Source organism: Diadema antillarum, unplaced genomic scaffold, assembly GCF_040938485.1.
Source record: "Diadema antillarum isolate AM-2024a unplaced genomic scaffold, OU_Dant_1.0 seq00001910_RagTag, whole genome shotgun sequence".
NCBI lineage: Eukaryota > Metazoa > Echinodermata > Echinoidea > Diadematoida > Diadematidae > Diadema > Diadema antillarum.
In genome coordinates, this window is record NW_027272575.1 from 340096 (window position 1) to 356345 (window position 16250).

A 16250-nucleotide genomic window follows, 5' to 3' on the forward strand; every position below is an offset into this window, starting at 1 on the left:
AGAACTTCTTAAAGTAAAATTCATCTGGCAAATGTGTGCATGGCTATGCATCTGTAAATTTCTTAAGATGGTATTCCTCACTAGGTATCAGACACATGACGGTCAAAATAGGTTTAAATTTGAACCTATGACCTCCTGGTCACCAGACAGGTGTCTCATCTACTACTGTAGACCATCAAGTTTCCACAACTCGACGCAAAAACTTTGCCACCAACGTTTTGTACAAACAGGTGGTAAATGGCAGACAGGGATTTAAATGCAGCATTGTTTATTTGGAGCGTTTTTTACAGAAACCTGTTATACCAAGTTCCAGTAATGTCAACTCATTTACGGGAACCTGGTAGACCAGGTTCCAAAAATGCTGACTGGAGTGTATGCATTTGTGGAATAAATTTGTGTTCATTTGTGTAATGCTGAATAGAAACATTACCTTGATCGACAGATTAAAGATTCTTTCATCAATATCTGTTCTTTTTCTGTATTAAAAAAAACCCAGCATGTATTCTTGTCTTATGTACCTTTTCCAACGCAGAAGTGGGCTGGACTTGCTATAAAACTTGTATGCAGACGTACATATTGTAGCAATCAAGTCTTAGCTCATTAGGTTTTGACTTTCGCTAACCCAATTTAAAGAGTTTGCAAGCCCATTAGCGCACGCTCTACTGATAATCTCACATCCGATCCATACTTCCCATATTGTTCGATAGCACATACAATGCAGTCGACCATGAAAGGGGACACATGTACTTGCATGCGACTGCTTTCACACAGGCCAATCATCAATATGTCTGTTCTTTGTCAACGGGCAAAAAAATCTCATTTGGGGGTCTTGAAGGTTCTCAGAATCAATACTGCAAAAGGAACAGGTTTAAAGAGATCCATATAGTTTTGATCGAGACCCAAAGTCAGGTTTACAACATATTCTGGTTAAACAATGAGAAACCTCTTTTGAAATATGAAAGAGCATGCAATTCTAAGAAGGATTCAACATTCAGTTGATGCATATTGGTCTTAAAATGGCTGAGATATCCAAAAAAGTGATCCTGATAAAATTGACATGCCATGACTTTAGTAAGGATCTGTTTGTTTTATCTTGTTTTTTGATATCTTAGTCATTTCAAAACCGATTTTCATCAAAAAAAAATTTTGATTCCCCTTAACACTGTATGCTCTTTAACATTTCATAGAATAGTTTCTGAATATCTCGCAAAACATATAGAAGCTGAATCCTCACCTCAACCATTACTGTACAGTCCCTTTAAGAGGAGGGGTATAAAGCCCATCTCCACTAGATTCACAAACTGTCAGCAATTCTTGTGTCGCTTCTCCACCATTGCTGGCATGGGTAAAATAACCTCCCCAAACAGACAATCATGGCCTGTGCACATGATCGAAACACCAGGCTATACATACTCTTAAAGTTCATTTAACTTAAGACGGGAATCAAAACCAATCAAATTCTACGATCCATTCTGATCCACTTCGTACCAGATATTGCATGAACTCAACAAAAATATCTTTAAAAAGACCATAAAGAAAAAGCTCAACAGCAGAGGAACTACAGGCACACATTTTGTACATGTGCACTCGTAAAAAATACATGTATGTGTATATAAATGTGGTGAATTTGTGCGATTTGCTACTCAGCCAGAAACACTGACTTTATAACACCATTACTTCCTGTACTGCAGATATCCAAACTCCAATCTCGATGAAGAAATGATCCCCCCTCAAAAATAAAACAAAAAACAAACAAACAAACAAATACACAAACAAACAGAAATCACACTCAAGTCTCTGCAGATTCTTGTTTTCTATTTCCTCCTTCTCCTCAACGGTTCCTCCACTGGAGGAATGGATGTAGAGTGATCTCGAGAGGTTGTCCTCAGCAAAGAGTGCCCTCAGAAGGTAAAGAGCGCCCTCAGTAGGTGAAGAGCGCCCTCGGAAGGTGAAGAGCGTCCTCAGCTGCTGAAGAGCTCTTCCAGAAGGGGGTTGAGCTTGCTGCCGCTCAGCTGGATGCTCATGAGGTCGTCCATGTATGCCTCTGTGGTGTCTCTGACCTCCGTGAGCAGCATGATGATCTATTAGGAACACAGAAATAAAACACACAAGTAAAACAAAATATTCTTGTTGCCCTAAAAAAAAGAAATAGGCCAAACATTCTTTGCGGGTATCGGAGGCAAGATTGTATTCCCTAACCCAAAGAGAGGTCAATTACTATATATGTATGCTTAACCCGTTGAGGATGAGGCCTGAGTATACTCGGGCAGGTGTCTATGGGGAAATGCATGTTGTAGCAAACTCAGTCCGTCCTCAATAGGCTGATGGTGAATAAATCTCTGATATACATGTACAAATTAACCCGTTGAGGACGAGTCCCGAGTATACTCTGGCAGCTGTCTATGGGAAATGTGTGTTGTAGCAAAACCAAACCATCTTCAAGGGGTTAAAGGTCACAGAGTATTGAGTATTGAAAAAGGGGTAATCCAAAGAACATTTAAACATAGAAAACTGGTCGACTTACAGGCTGTAGTTGACTTGTGGCAGTATTACACATACCTACAGTTGTATACCATTACAGGACAATAATAAAACAGAATCACATAGAAAAGCACTCAGAGAGTGCAGACCTCAGCCAAGCAGCTCGTTGGCATTCATACAAGCATGCTGAAAATCACCAAATTTCCCAATGATAAAGAAGCCTTGTGTTTACCTCATCAGCTTCCTGCTTCGCAGCGCCTCAAGCAGAGCACATGCTTTGGCATTCTTATGCAATCCTCAAATACGCGCAGCTTGAACTCCAAAGTTCATTGACCCTATTTGCCAAAACATACCAAAAAAAAAATCCTTCAAACTTCATAAAAATACCTGAATCACTACCAACATTTAATTATCTGTACCTTTTGTCATTACTTACTCTTCCAGGAAGTTTCATCCCAATCCATTCACAACTTTTTGGGTTATTTTGCAAACAGACAGACAGACAAACCAACAAACAAGAACAACTTCCTTGGTGGAGGTGATAAACTGAACATTTGCGTTACAAATGACCCTGTTACCATGTTTAATTAATGATAGGTAACTAAAGTAAAGTAAAATACAGTGATACGCTTACACAAATACATTTCAGGTATACTTGTACACCTTTAGATAAATCTATAATATATGTCAATGTATGTGTTGTCTATCTGGTTACAGCTCGTTGTTCCGAAGGTTCGTTATTCCGAAGGCTCTCTATAACTAAGTTCGTTATTCCAAAGGTTCATTGTTCCGAATTTCATTTTCAGTTTAACCAATCTTCGGAATTACGAACCTTCGGAATAATGCCACAAATTTTCGGATTAACGAACCCTTTTTCATTTTCGGATTAACGAACCTCTAGGTATAGGGAATTTGCGTGTTTCAGATCAACGACCCTTTGGAATAGCGAACCTTCGGAATAACGAACAGCACCCATCTATTTGTATCTGCATACAATCTGCCTGTCCCTTGCTATAACATCTATCAGTCTACATGTATATCTTTCTATGCATGCACAGGTGTTTACACAATACTATAGTTTGTGATTATGTACCATGATAATGTGCAGTATAATTTTCTGTGCATGTACAGGGTAATTTTCCATATATACAAACACAGACACTATTTATATTACAGGGGAGAGACAGACAGAATGAGAGAATGTTAAAAGACTGTGAAACTGTTTAGCTCACTTCTGGCACAGAATTAAGGTTTTCAAACAACTTTCAGGGAGTTTTGGGCAGTCAATGAATGCAAAGTTGCTTTGATTATGGGAACATAAAAAACAGGTTTCTGAAGTGTCAAAAAAAAGTGCAATAACCAAATAACGCTTTTGAGCCAGAAATGTGTTTCTGGAGAGGCGATTATTGCAAAATCATTTTGAAACGCATTTACATGTATAGCTCGGACCTGCCCATGCCAACTAATTATAAGCTGTACTGCCAACTACACATCTCCACTCTTTGGGTCAAAGAGCACAATGGAGCTGTATGTACAGCGACAGGGTCTCGCAGTTGACTCATGGCAGAGTTGATAAATGCAACAACATGAGAAACAAAATCCGAACGATGTTTGAAAATGCCTTTTGATGGTGGGTACTGAAACGTGTTTCAAACATTGGGAAAGATGATAAATGCAGCAAAAGACAATCAAAAGAGACATGTATATGCAGGTAATCATGGGATAAGTAAAAGTGGCTTGCATTCGCCAACATTTCTCACTGCTTTATTCTATTTTGTTTGTTTTTTGTAAATACCTCATTTAAACATTTAACTGACAGCAGGAAGGCCTTGCAGGCAAATGTCAGATCTAGGCCTGACCTCATCAAGGGGGGTAGCTGGCTGGCATGCTTTTCTGTAGCAGTGACATCTAACATTTCTTCTCTCTCTCTCTCTCTATTTCTCTTTTTCTGGCTATTAATCATGTCTGTTTTAGATGCCAGGGTAAAACCTACAACCGCAAATCAGTTTCTCTCATCCTCCATCGATAGCTGAAAGCATCACTACTTTCTTATTGCCATGACAACCCTCTGCACAAGATGGCTACGATTAGCGAAAGGGGATGGGGAAACACATTTCCCAAGGCGACACACTCATGCAATTAAAGGCCACAATCTCCTAGTTCTTTCCTCTTTTTTCCAAAGAAAAAGTCCCCCATTCCACAAAATTGGCTGGAAAATGGTACTGATTTGCAGCACCTAGGTAGCATATTATACAACTGTATGTGCCAAAATGCTTAAAGGCATAATTTACTATTTGCAGATGAAACAAAAACCCAGCATTAGTGCTTTAAAATAGTTCAAAAATGTGAGTTAGGGATAGGAACAATCACTGTAAAAAATTTTGATCGGTAAAATCGATGTTGAGTGTTGTTAAATATTAAAAAATGTGAACAATAGTTATAATAAAAATGTTTACCGACTAAACCGTCTACATTTACCATTCATTGAGAAAAATACAGATATCTCCTTACATTTTAGGCTTCATTGCAAAAATCGTACATGATAGATTGTTTTATGGTACAACAGACCTACACATAATTATGCATTAAATGTCATATCTTGAAAAAAATTTAAATCACTGTTCCCAAAGGTAACAAGGACCTTTAAGATCAACAGGATAGAATATAATAATCATATCCTCTGAGCCTGGGTCACAAGAAAGCAACATGAAAAATCTTTCATTTGGGGCGGCCAACCCCAAAACGGGAGTGAAGATGAATATTTAATTGAAAGCAGAGTCTAAATGGGTGGGCCTTTTCAATGGTGCAATACCACGTCATGTCCAACTCTGGACTCTATTGAGGACAAGGAAATAAAAAACAACAACAACAAATTATGGAAGAAAATTCACCAGAGGAGGGCAAAAAAAAAAGAAAAGAGGAAAATACAGATATAAGATAAGAAAGTCACAGCATTTCAAAGAGAGATTGAGGTCAAATTTTGTGGAAAAGTTGAATTGAATGTAAGGTCAATGACGTCATCAACTCACTGGTACTTCAGTTCTCTTAATTCAACCTCCACAGACAACAACAACAAAGTAAATGCAGTGATGCACAATTGAAAAAAAATGCTTTGCAGGACAAAAAGAAACAAACAATATTTTCAATCAAAGGTGGGGAAATTGCAGATTATATCAGGCAAACTAAATAAAATCTGACAAAAAAACCAAACATATTGTCAATGTAATACCATATCTCCTATCTTGAGTCTGTATAAAACAAAACAAATATATATAATAAACACAAACAATAATTCGAAGATAATATCGTGTACAATGTATGTGCTTGTTACTGATACTTATGTCATGAAAACATACAACTGTAAGAAATTCTTTACCTTTCTTCATTATTGATATCAGATCTTTCAAACTAAACTTTGACTATCATGTATCTCTGAGTTCACTGGATTTATTTATGTCACCTTCAACTGGAAAATAGCGCATCCCTTTAACTTTTCACTCTCATGAAATTGGAACCATAATGGCATGCTAAGCTAAGTGGTGCCAGCGTGCATCCCTCGGTAAACTTTGCATATTGGTGGATTTCATCGACTATAATGAGTGGGATTTGCAGTGATTCTCTTCTTACGCAGGAGTGTGGGCGTTACACGGCCACATCTGTCTTACAATCACCAGCAAATAAGATTGACTGAAGTTTCAGGAGACACTACACTCTATCTATGGCTTCAAAAACAGCAAACATGGACATGGATATCTCACCACTACAGCTATGACTACTTCTACTTCAAGTTACTATCTTTTTTTTTCTCTCCTGCTCTGTCGGCTTTTATCTTCTCCTCCTCCTCTTCCTTATCCTATTCCTTCTCTTCCTCCTTCTACTTCTCTTCCTTATTCTCTTCCTCCTTCTCCTCCTCCTCTTCCTCTTCCTCCTCCTCCTCCTTCTCCTTCTCCTCTTCCTCCTCATTCTCCTCGTCCTTATACTATTCCTTCTCTTTCTTCTCCTTCTCTCCCCCAACTTCCTCCTTCTCCTCTTCTTTCTTCCCCTCCTCCTCCTCCTCTTCTTCCTTATCCTATTCCTTCTCTTCCTCCTCTTCTTCTTCTTCCTCCTCTTCTTCTTCTTTCTCCTCCTCCTCGTCCTCCTCCTCCTCTTTCTCCCTTTCCTTATCCTACTCCTTCTCTTCCCCCTTCTCCTCCTCCTCTTCCTCATTCTCCTTGTCCTTATCCTATTCCTTCTCTTTCTCCTTCTCTTCCCCAAACTTCCTCCTTCTCCTCTTCTTTCTTCCCCTCCTCCTCCTCCTCTTCTTCCTTATCCTACTCCTTCTCTTCTTCCATCTTCTCTTCCTCCATCTTCTCTTCCTCTTCCTCTTCTTCTTCTTCCTCCTCCTCTTTCTCCTCTCCTCTCTCTTTCTCCCTTTCCTTATCCTACTCCTTTTCTTCCTTCTCCTCCTCCTCTTCATCCTCCTCCTGCTCTTCCTCCTCCTTCTCCTCCTCATTCTCCTCTTCCTTATCCTATTCTTTCTCTTTCTCCTCCTTCTCTGCCCCCAACTTCCTCCTGCTCCTTCTCCTCCTTCTCCTCCTCATCCTCCTTCTTCTTTTCTTCTGCTTCTTTAAAAAAGGATGACTACAATAGCAACAACATGCTAAGATTAAAGAAGGCTTAACCATTCTCAGAAAAAATATTACTTGTCTACGAGTACAGTATAAGGCCTCTCATGACATAGACTAGGAATTTTTCAACACGCTTGCCTGCTCTGACTAATTTCCATCATTTTCAATCATCCGCCACACTACAGTTGTATTCTAATGTTTGAAGAAAAGAAGGAGAAGAGATGTTTCCAGTGTAAGAGTATTATGACTCCACAATCATTTTTTTTTTTCTTCTTCCTATACTGCACAAAAACCTCAAGAGAGTAATTTTGCAAATTTGTCCTAATGTCACCTTCCTCACCTCCCCCCCCCCCCCCCTCCTGAAAACTTGGGATAACCAAACACTTCACCCATAACCGATGGACAATTTTACATTTAAACTTGAAAGCAACAAAGGTCTGCTTCCAATCTCACCACCATACACTGCAAAAAGAGGGTGCTAAATATGAAGCATCGAGCTGGTGTTAAATTTCCAGTGCCCATTTGAATTTGTGGCGTTACATTAGCAAACATGGGTGTCACTTCAAAATATACTAGGTAAATAGTTCTTGTTCTTCTTGTTGATTTTGAACTTCAACAAGATGAACAAAAACTTCCCAATAGAGTACTTGATTTTTTGGGGAAAAAAATTGTGAACACATTTATACTATCACCAAAGGGAGTGGTCTCCTATTCACACTTGCCAAGTGTTATATCATCTTGTATCAACACCAGAAATGTCAAATAAACACCATGTACATTGTAGTGTCATTGTTGAATTAAGACCAGCGCAGTGTAAAAAAAATATCATCAGCTACAGTGTCAAATCAACACTGGGAAATGAAAGGTGAACACTTTTCAACACTTATCACAACATACTTTCTACACCTGTCAGAGAGGTCCTGCATCAACACTGGTTTGTTTAACTCTTTATGTGCCACGGTGGAAACCCCCTGTGTGCCACGTTATTCTGAGACAGGAAGGTATAGTCATGCTTTGAGAAAGAATTCTGTTTTTTCCAATTTGTATAACTTCTACAAATTTCTGTTAAGATGGCATAATAGCAAGCAAAGTTAAAGAGGAATGCCAAGCTTTGTTTCGATATATATTGTTTGACAAATCTATGTTCAATTTTTCTTTTGAATGACCACTTGCTACATTACTGTAAAGGCATCACTTTTGCACATAAAACCGTGACAGTAACTTAGCATGTACGAGCAAATCTAGTTGGGAACATAGTTTGATAGCAATCACACAAAGAATGCAAGCCGTATATGAGAGGAACAAAAGCACGAGAAATGCTTTCATTGTGCCGCAGGATTAATAATTGTTTTGGATATAAACTCCAAATTTTATTGTCCAAGAATGGAAATTCTTTTTGCCCAATTGATCGTGGGCCCGGCAGCCACTGAGCAGCGCCAGATCGACGTTGCTCTAACCTTTTCAACTGTTGAACGGCAAACAAGGTAGCAGCAACTCCCATCTTTTAACGTCTTTTGGTATGACGCGGCCGGGGTTGAACCCACGACCTCCCGATTGTGAGGGCAGCCGTTCTACTCACTGAGCCAACACATCGGTAGCAGTGATTAGCCGATTAATCGATCGGTTTTGGCGGCTTTGTTTGTTGAGCAGAATATGCGAAGTTGGCACGCCGTCGACTGAGTCGGACGTGCGAACGTGGCACATAAAGAGTTAATAGACTTTCAATAACCATGGTGTAAAACCAAGCATCAATCTTTCTGCAGTGTATCTCTCGGTACAAAATGTAAATTTGTTCAGACAGACTAAGCTGTTAGAGAGTATGAGCAGAAGGAATTCATGTCGATATCGATCATCTGGCTATGAATCAATCGATTTGTCATTCTCAGATTGCTTCATATGAACTCATGGTGATGTTCTTGGTTTGCTACTCGGCTTTATACCCAAAGGTTTGTCTTTCTTCATTGATCTGCACATATTGTCCTGATACCTAGACTGACAGTGAGACGGAAAGACATAATCCCAGCAGCTCTAGGGGCTTTGAAGTAGAAACTTCTGACCTGCTTTCTCCTTTAAGGTTACAATCTTACCCATATTAGTCTTCATCCAAGACTTTCTCCCTGTAATTATTGCCAGAGAAGTAAGGAGGTGAGTGAGTGAGACAGACGCAAGCTACCAGTACAAAAGGGGCGTTCACAGTGAGCTTGCATAGTTGGAGCTGCGTAGTGTTGCATATCGACTACGCCAACGTTACGTAACTCTAGCCAGGCTTACGGCAGCATTCATAACAATATGCCAAGCGACGCAGAGTTGTACATGAGGTATGCAAAAAAATCAAACATGTTCAATTTTTTCAGAGTATACTTCCGGCTTAGTGCACAGAACGCAAGTCTACGCAACCCTATGCTACAAGGTACGCCATGTCTTCATAATTCTGTATAAGCGTTATTTTCGCGTAAAGATATTTTCGTGAATGAGGTGGGCACGGCATTTTCGCGAGATGTTGTTTTCGCGATTTGACACCGAGGCTGTCACAAGTGCAACTATCAGCCTAGTGTATACATGCCGCCATTTTTGCGTGTTGCTAAATTCACGGTCCAGCCTTGATTCGCGATATTCGCAAACCCTCGCGAAAATAACAGCTTATACAGTATTACGCAACACGAGGCTACTTTACGGCCGCAGTGCCTCCGAACGCAATAGTACGCTACCCTACACGAGTCCAACAATAAATCATTTGTGGGTAGATCCAAGGATTTACACTAACACTCCTCATTCTTGCATTAGCCCGCTTCTGTCAAAATTTTTCCCATGAACCAATCTACTCAAATAAACTAGAAATGTCGCTATGGCGACTGATGCCTCCGCCATAATGCATGATTCTCCCAATAGGCGTATAGTACAATGTCTTCACAATGTATGATCCATGACAGTTTCACATAACTGGCAAAATATTGAAATGACAGGTTTGTCGGAAATGTCTTGAACTGGGTTTGCTTTAAAGAGTGCAGGTACACATATTTGGGGAATTGAGAATTTTTACTTGAATTCTGACAGACCATTTTATAAGTTTATGCATTGAGTAATTTCCAAAGTATGAAGAAAGAGTGTAATGACAGTGCAAAATGATTTTTTTTTTTTGAGGGGGGCCATTGAAACCTGACCTTTGACCCTAACCATTGACCTTTGACCTTCTGGCTGGAAATTTCCCAGAGAATCTCCATTAGGTAATGCATGTATTAAGTTTTGAAACTAATAATGCAAGCATTGCATATACTAGTATATGAGGGAAATAGTAAAATTTGAGGAGATGACCTTGACCTTTGACCCCTGACTATTGACCCATGACCCCTAAATTCCCTAGATAATCCCTGCCAGTCAGTACATGCGTATGTACCAAGTTCCATGAAGATACATTGAACCATTTGCGAGAAAAGTGATATTGCAACATTTTCACCTAACTTTTGACCTTTTGACCTTTGACCTTATGACATGAAACTCTCTGGAGAATCTTACGCAGTAGTACATGTCCACACCAAGTTTCAAGAAGATACCTTTGGGCATTGCATAGATATGGGGGAAATTGCAGCATTTGTAGCATTTGACCTTGACCTTTTGACCTCTGACCTCTTGCCAATGTCACTAAAATCTACTCAACTAATTGTCCTATCATACATCATCCTTGGACCAAGTTTGGCGAAAGATGCTTCATCCAGTTTTGAGTTATCACGTAAACAGATGAATATTAAGGATTTGACCTTGATCTTTGACCTTTGACCTCTGTCCGATTTCACTGAAAAACTAATCAAGTAATTGTCCCATCATACATCACATTCCAACAAAGTTTGGTGAAATTTGCTCTATCCAGACTTGAGTTATCGCGTAAACGGATACAATTTCATGATTTGACCTGACCTTTGACCTTTGACCTTTAGCCGATTTCACCCAAAATCTAATCAAATAATTGCCCCATCATACTTCATACTTGGACCTAAGTTTGGTAAAATTCCAGTAAATATTACTCAAGTTATCGCGTAAACGAAAGCGGACGGACGTACAGACGTACGGACCGTACGGACGAACGACAACCCGAAAACATAATGCCTCCGGCACCACTTCGTGGCGGAGGCATAAAAAGTCTGGTGTTCAGACTGGTAGTGACATATCATTCTCTTCAATTGACTTTTTTTTTTTTTTTCACGAAAGGGTGATATCAGGCAATAAACATATATATTGCAAAATTATAAATTCATTGAGGAGTTTCAAAGAATGCTTTCAAGTGAACACAGCCAGGATGCTCACGCATGCTCATTTCAACAACCTGAACTCCTGAACTGGTTGGAGCCACATTTGGCTAGACAGTATGCTGCACTTTACTGTGATCACAATATACACCCTTGGCCTGGTGGGCTAAGTGCAAATTTTTCGCACATGGCCACAGGGAAAGGGGGGGGGGGGGGGAGGAATCAATCATACATATATGTAGAAACTGTGACTCTTCTTTAGTGAGAATCTTTATGGTAAATTGTCACAGTACTCTCCTGAAGGAGCTGGGAAAAACCAGCAACAAACAAACAAACAATAATAATAAGCCAGTTCGTAATTAGCTCATGCACACATTGGTACAAATGGCCTTTCTTTTTTGTCAGTTGGTTAGGCACTTCACTCGTTTTCAAAGTGGCATAATCCATGAGCTTGCCCAACGTAACAATTTATGGAATTCATGTTTAACCCTATTCTAACTGGGCTATTTGAGACCAAGTTTTTACTGAGGGGGGGGGGGGGTCAATTTGACCCCCCCCCCCCTTCAGATCTCAGCCGCTGGTGGCGCGATTGCCGCAAAATTTTGCCTGAATATAGAGCCGGATGTCAACTACAAGATTACACAGTCATGCAATCAAAAAATATTGATTTTCTATTTTTAGTAAATTAATTATGCAAATTTATGCATGAAATCATATTCTCCCCCTGTAACTCCATTAAAAAGACTGAAGGATTTCTAATTTTTGTGTCAGAATTCTCAAGACACATTAAACAATTTTCTTGTAAAAAAATAGCACAATCAAAAATCAGTTTCTTTTGTTTTTTATTGTTTTGTTAATTTCTATGTATTTCATTGTTTTTTTTCAGCCTTTTGTTTTCTACTGTTTTCTTCCCAAAAGTTATTGCAGGCACTCTTTCAAGCTTATCTACATTAGAATTTATTAATCTCAATGATTTAAAATTGAAATAATCTAATTTATGTCAATTTAACAAAAAAAACACAATTTGCATTGGATTTGCACACAATATCATGAAGTAGAGCCGTTTTCGGGTTGACATGCATATGCAAAACATTATGTAACGTCAGAACGAAGTACCCGGACGTCGCAAATTTGGTCTCAAAATATGCGGGAGACTTACATGAAAAAAGTCATGAAACGACGCGCCTTTTTGAACAGCGACTGACCCCACGAGCAGTCAAATTCATTCAAAGAATCACAACAAGTCAACACAGGCCTCTTCTACAATGCTAGATTTGACTTTGTAGTACAAATCCACTACTGTTATCAGTTCCAGAATCTACCCGACCTTTGAATACAAAACCTACAAGGGGATCATTGGGTCAAAGAAGAATGCTTGACCCCAGCTCTGCAGATGTCCTATTAGTAGAATTGACCCATACATCCATATCTCTTTATCTGATTGTAATTATGTATTGTTTTTAGACAAATTGTTTTTTCATTTGTCTCTGTTGCAGAATTTTCTACAAAAGACTTTAAAATTTGCTAGATACAGATGTACATGTACGTATAAAAAGTGCCTTTACTCTTTATGTGCCATGTTCGCATGCCCGACTCAGTCAACGGCATGCCTACTTCGCATATTTTGCTCAAACGCACAAACACCCAAACCGGTCAATAAATCGCCAAATCCTGCAGTCAAATTCAATGTGCATTTCAAAACTGCGATTCCATTTTCGTCATACATATGTATGTATCCCAGATGATGTCTGTGCTGTGTGCCCTCACTCACCTTGGCAAATTGGCCTGTCTTCTGCGAGTGGTTGAGTTGTACATGCGTCTGGAGGCGTCAACAAACGTCTGCTGAATCTCCTCCACAGTCGTCGTGTCTTCCAGATCCCTGCGATCTGAACGGACATGACAGATGACACAGATTTATTAATTCTTAGCGTCAAGCTTTTTATTGCAACAGAAGCGAAAATATCTGTATGCGAAAATAACAGCTTAACACCTTTAACAGCTTATTATTATATACAGTATGCAAACAGAGGCCCAATAATAAACACATGTAGATGTTACAAAGGAATGCTAATTTTGCGATTGATGATCAATTAACTACATTGGCCTATGTTGGGGCCAATCTTTTATTTGAGCATGTCCAAAATCTCGCCCCCCCCAAAAAAAAAAAAACACAACCCCCCCCCAAAAAAAAAAAAAACTTTCTAATAACTGACCCGGTGACATGATCGCCATGGCAAAGAGAAGGGCCAGCTCCTCTTCGGTCAGCGAGAGCTTGTTCATCTTGACCGCAAAGACCTGGACGGACCCGATGACCTTGATGAAGCCGGCGCTCTCCACCTGGTCAGTCTCGATAGACAGCGATGGCCAGATCTCGCTGTTGAACTTCTGGGTCTCCGTGTCATACAGCGGGCAGGAGGTCAGGATCATGTATTCCACCAGAGCCCCTGTGGTGATATAGTATGTCCAAAAAAAAAATTACAATCGATTTTTTTATTGATAACACCAAATATGATAAAATTTCTAAATGCTACATAAGGGTCTTAAAATATAACATCTTAGCTATATTTTGCAGAAAAACCCCTTCCAATTTGGTTAAGCGGTCACTGAGAAATGTGGATTGTTGCAAAGCATGTCATGAGTCCTGATTCTTCCAAGTTCAGCACTTTGATGCTCTTGGAACTGCGAAATAATGTGTGAACACAATAGACAGAACTTGGAGGGAAGAGATTCCGGACATGCTCTACAAAATTGCCAATTTCTCTTTGACCACTAAAGCAAATTGAATGGGATCTTCTGTAAGATGTGGGCAATGAGTTATAGTTTCATACCCTGAAATTGTATTTGGTTTGATTCAGGTAAACATCGGTGTACCTCAGGGCTCTGTGCTGGGGCCACTGTTATTTTTAGTATATGTTAATGATATTGTAAATTGTTCAAAAATATTGAAATTTTCTCTTTTTGCTGATGACACTGTAGAATCATATTCTCACAGAAATGTAAACACACTTATATTTACCCTGAATAATGAATTACAAATGTTGAATGAATGGTTTAAATGTAATAAGCTTTTTTTTTAATTTTACAAAAACAAAATATGTTTTATTTCATTCTAAGAGAAAGAAAATTTCTGTAAATTCTAATTTGATTAAGATTGAAAATGTAATTATTGAAAGAACTCAAATCATAAATTTTCTTGGTATTTCTATTCATGAATCTCTTGAGTGGAAGCACCACTTAGAAAACATATCTTCGAGAATATCAAAATGTGTTGGAGTGTTATCTGAATTGGTAAATTTTGTACCTAGAAAAATTTTGTTTTATATATACAATGCAATAATATTACCACATTTTAATTATTGTAATGAAATATGGGGTAAGACATATAAAACTTCATGTTGAGAAATTATATATGTTACAAAAGCGTTCGATAAGATTGATTTCTAAGAGTAATTCTCGCAGTTCAAGTTTACCAATTTTTGTTAAGTTAAAAATTCTACCATTTATGAACTTGTTCGATTTAATGTATTAGTGTTTATGTTTAAGTATCATAAAGGTATTCTCCCAATTTTGTCTCATGATATGTTTAAATGTAATTTGTGTTTTCATGATTATTCTACTCGGAAAGATATAACCTGAGAATGTCATTAGCCCGATTAACAGTTAGAACCCATTCAATTCGTTTTACAGGTGTAAATGAATGGAATTCAATCAGTCCAGATCTCAAATCCAGCACTACACTTTCCCGCTTCAGAACATTATTCAAACAGCATACTGTTATCCTGTCTGAGTAGACTGCTTGCTACCAAATTTCTTCTACTGTTCACTTCTTTGATCCTGACATTGCTACTGAATGAGTGTGTTGGGTGTGCGCTGCATGTGTGCGAGTGATAAGAATATGGTGTGTGTGTGCATAGTATAGGGCTGATAAGTGTGTTTTTTTTTTTGTTTTTTTGTTTTTTTCATTTTCAATTTGCACAATATGTTATTTAGCAACTGTATTTTGTTTTATTTTGTTTTGGGGCCCCAACAACAAGCACCAGATGCTTCAAAGGGGTCCCGGCATTAATTCCCATAATATGTGCATGTATGTTTATACACATTGCTTTTGTCTTTACTGTGTACATAATGTACTTTTGATTTATTTGGTGCCGAATAAATTGAATGGAATTGAACTGAATTGAATCGAAATTGAATTGAAAAATAAACAATTCAATTGATAGTATGTACTTATATGTATCGCATGTAGGTTATGATTAAATCTAAGTATGCCTCAATAAACTTACCATACTTAATGCACTATAGCCTTGGCTTCCGCTACAGTCTTTAATGAGTAAACCAGGGTGGGAAAACTTGAACATTTGAGAATGTTTGTTTAATCGTTTGTTTGTTTTTCGGTTGGTTGATGTGTGTGTGTGTGTGTGTGTGTGTGTGTGTTTGTTTGTTTGTTGCTGTTGTTGATGGGGCTTTTTTGTCTTTTCTGTCTAGTTTTCGGTTTATTGTTGTAGGTTGTTGCTGTTTTTGAGGATTTTTTTTTTTTTCAGGAAGAAAATAAAAAAAAATTAAAAAGATTTGCAGCTGATTCCGGGTGTCTCACCTTGAGTCCTAGGACACATTCCAAAGACCGTCTTCAGCTGGTATTTCCGTCCTGGCGTATTCCTCGGAGTGAGTGTCACCCTTTACGCTCATCCAAGACAAGCTCACTGCTGGACGATCATGTTCACTCGGCAAACGATGGGGAACTATTCGAACTCTTCCATCAACTTACCCACCGTGTAGGTACATTCTCCCTCACTGGTCGTTTTGCAGTGGTCCCACTGTCGGGTGCAGTGGTTCGGCACGAACTGGTAGGCAAGTGGTAAAGTGATGTGACATTGGTTTCCGTGTTTCTTTCAATGAGATGCACAGAATGGTTCTGGAGACC

The 16250-nt window shown here is 38.8% G+C and overlaps 1 protein-coding gene across 1 annotated transcript; it reads right to left on the reverse strand.

Annotated features, from left to right (window-relative positions):
• Positions 1–1961: 1961 nt before the first annotated feature.
• On the reverse strand, positions 1962–13773 carry LOC139713138 (oxysterols receptor LXR-beta-like; the record flags this gene model as incomplete). The annotated part of the gene is made up of 4 exons (XM_071624889.1): positions 1962–2081; positions 11623–11635; positions 13101–13215; positions 13543–13773. Coding segments are annotated over 4 exons (479 nt in total), but the record flags the coding sequence as incomplete, so codon positions are not given.
• Positions 13774–16250: the final 2477 nt, after the last annotated feature.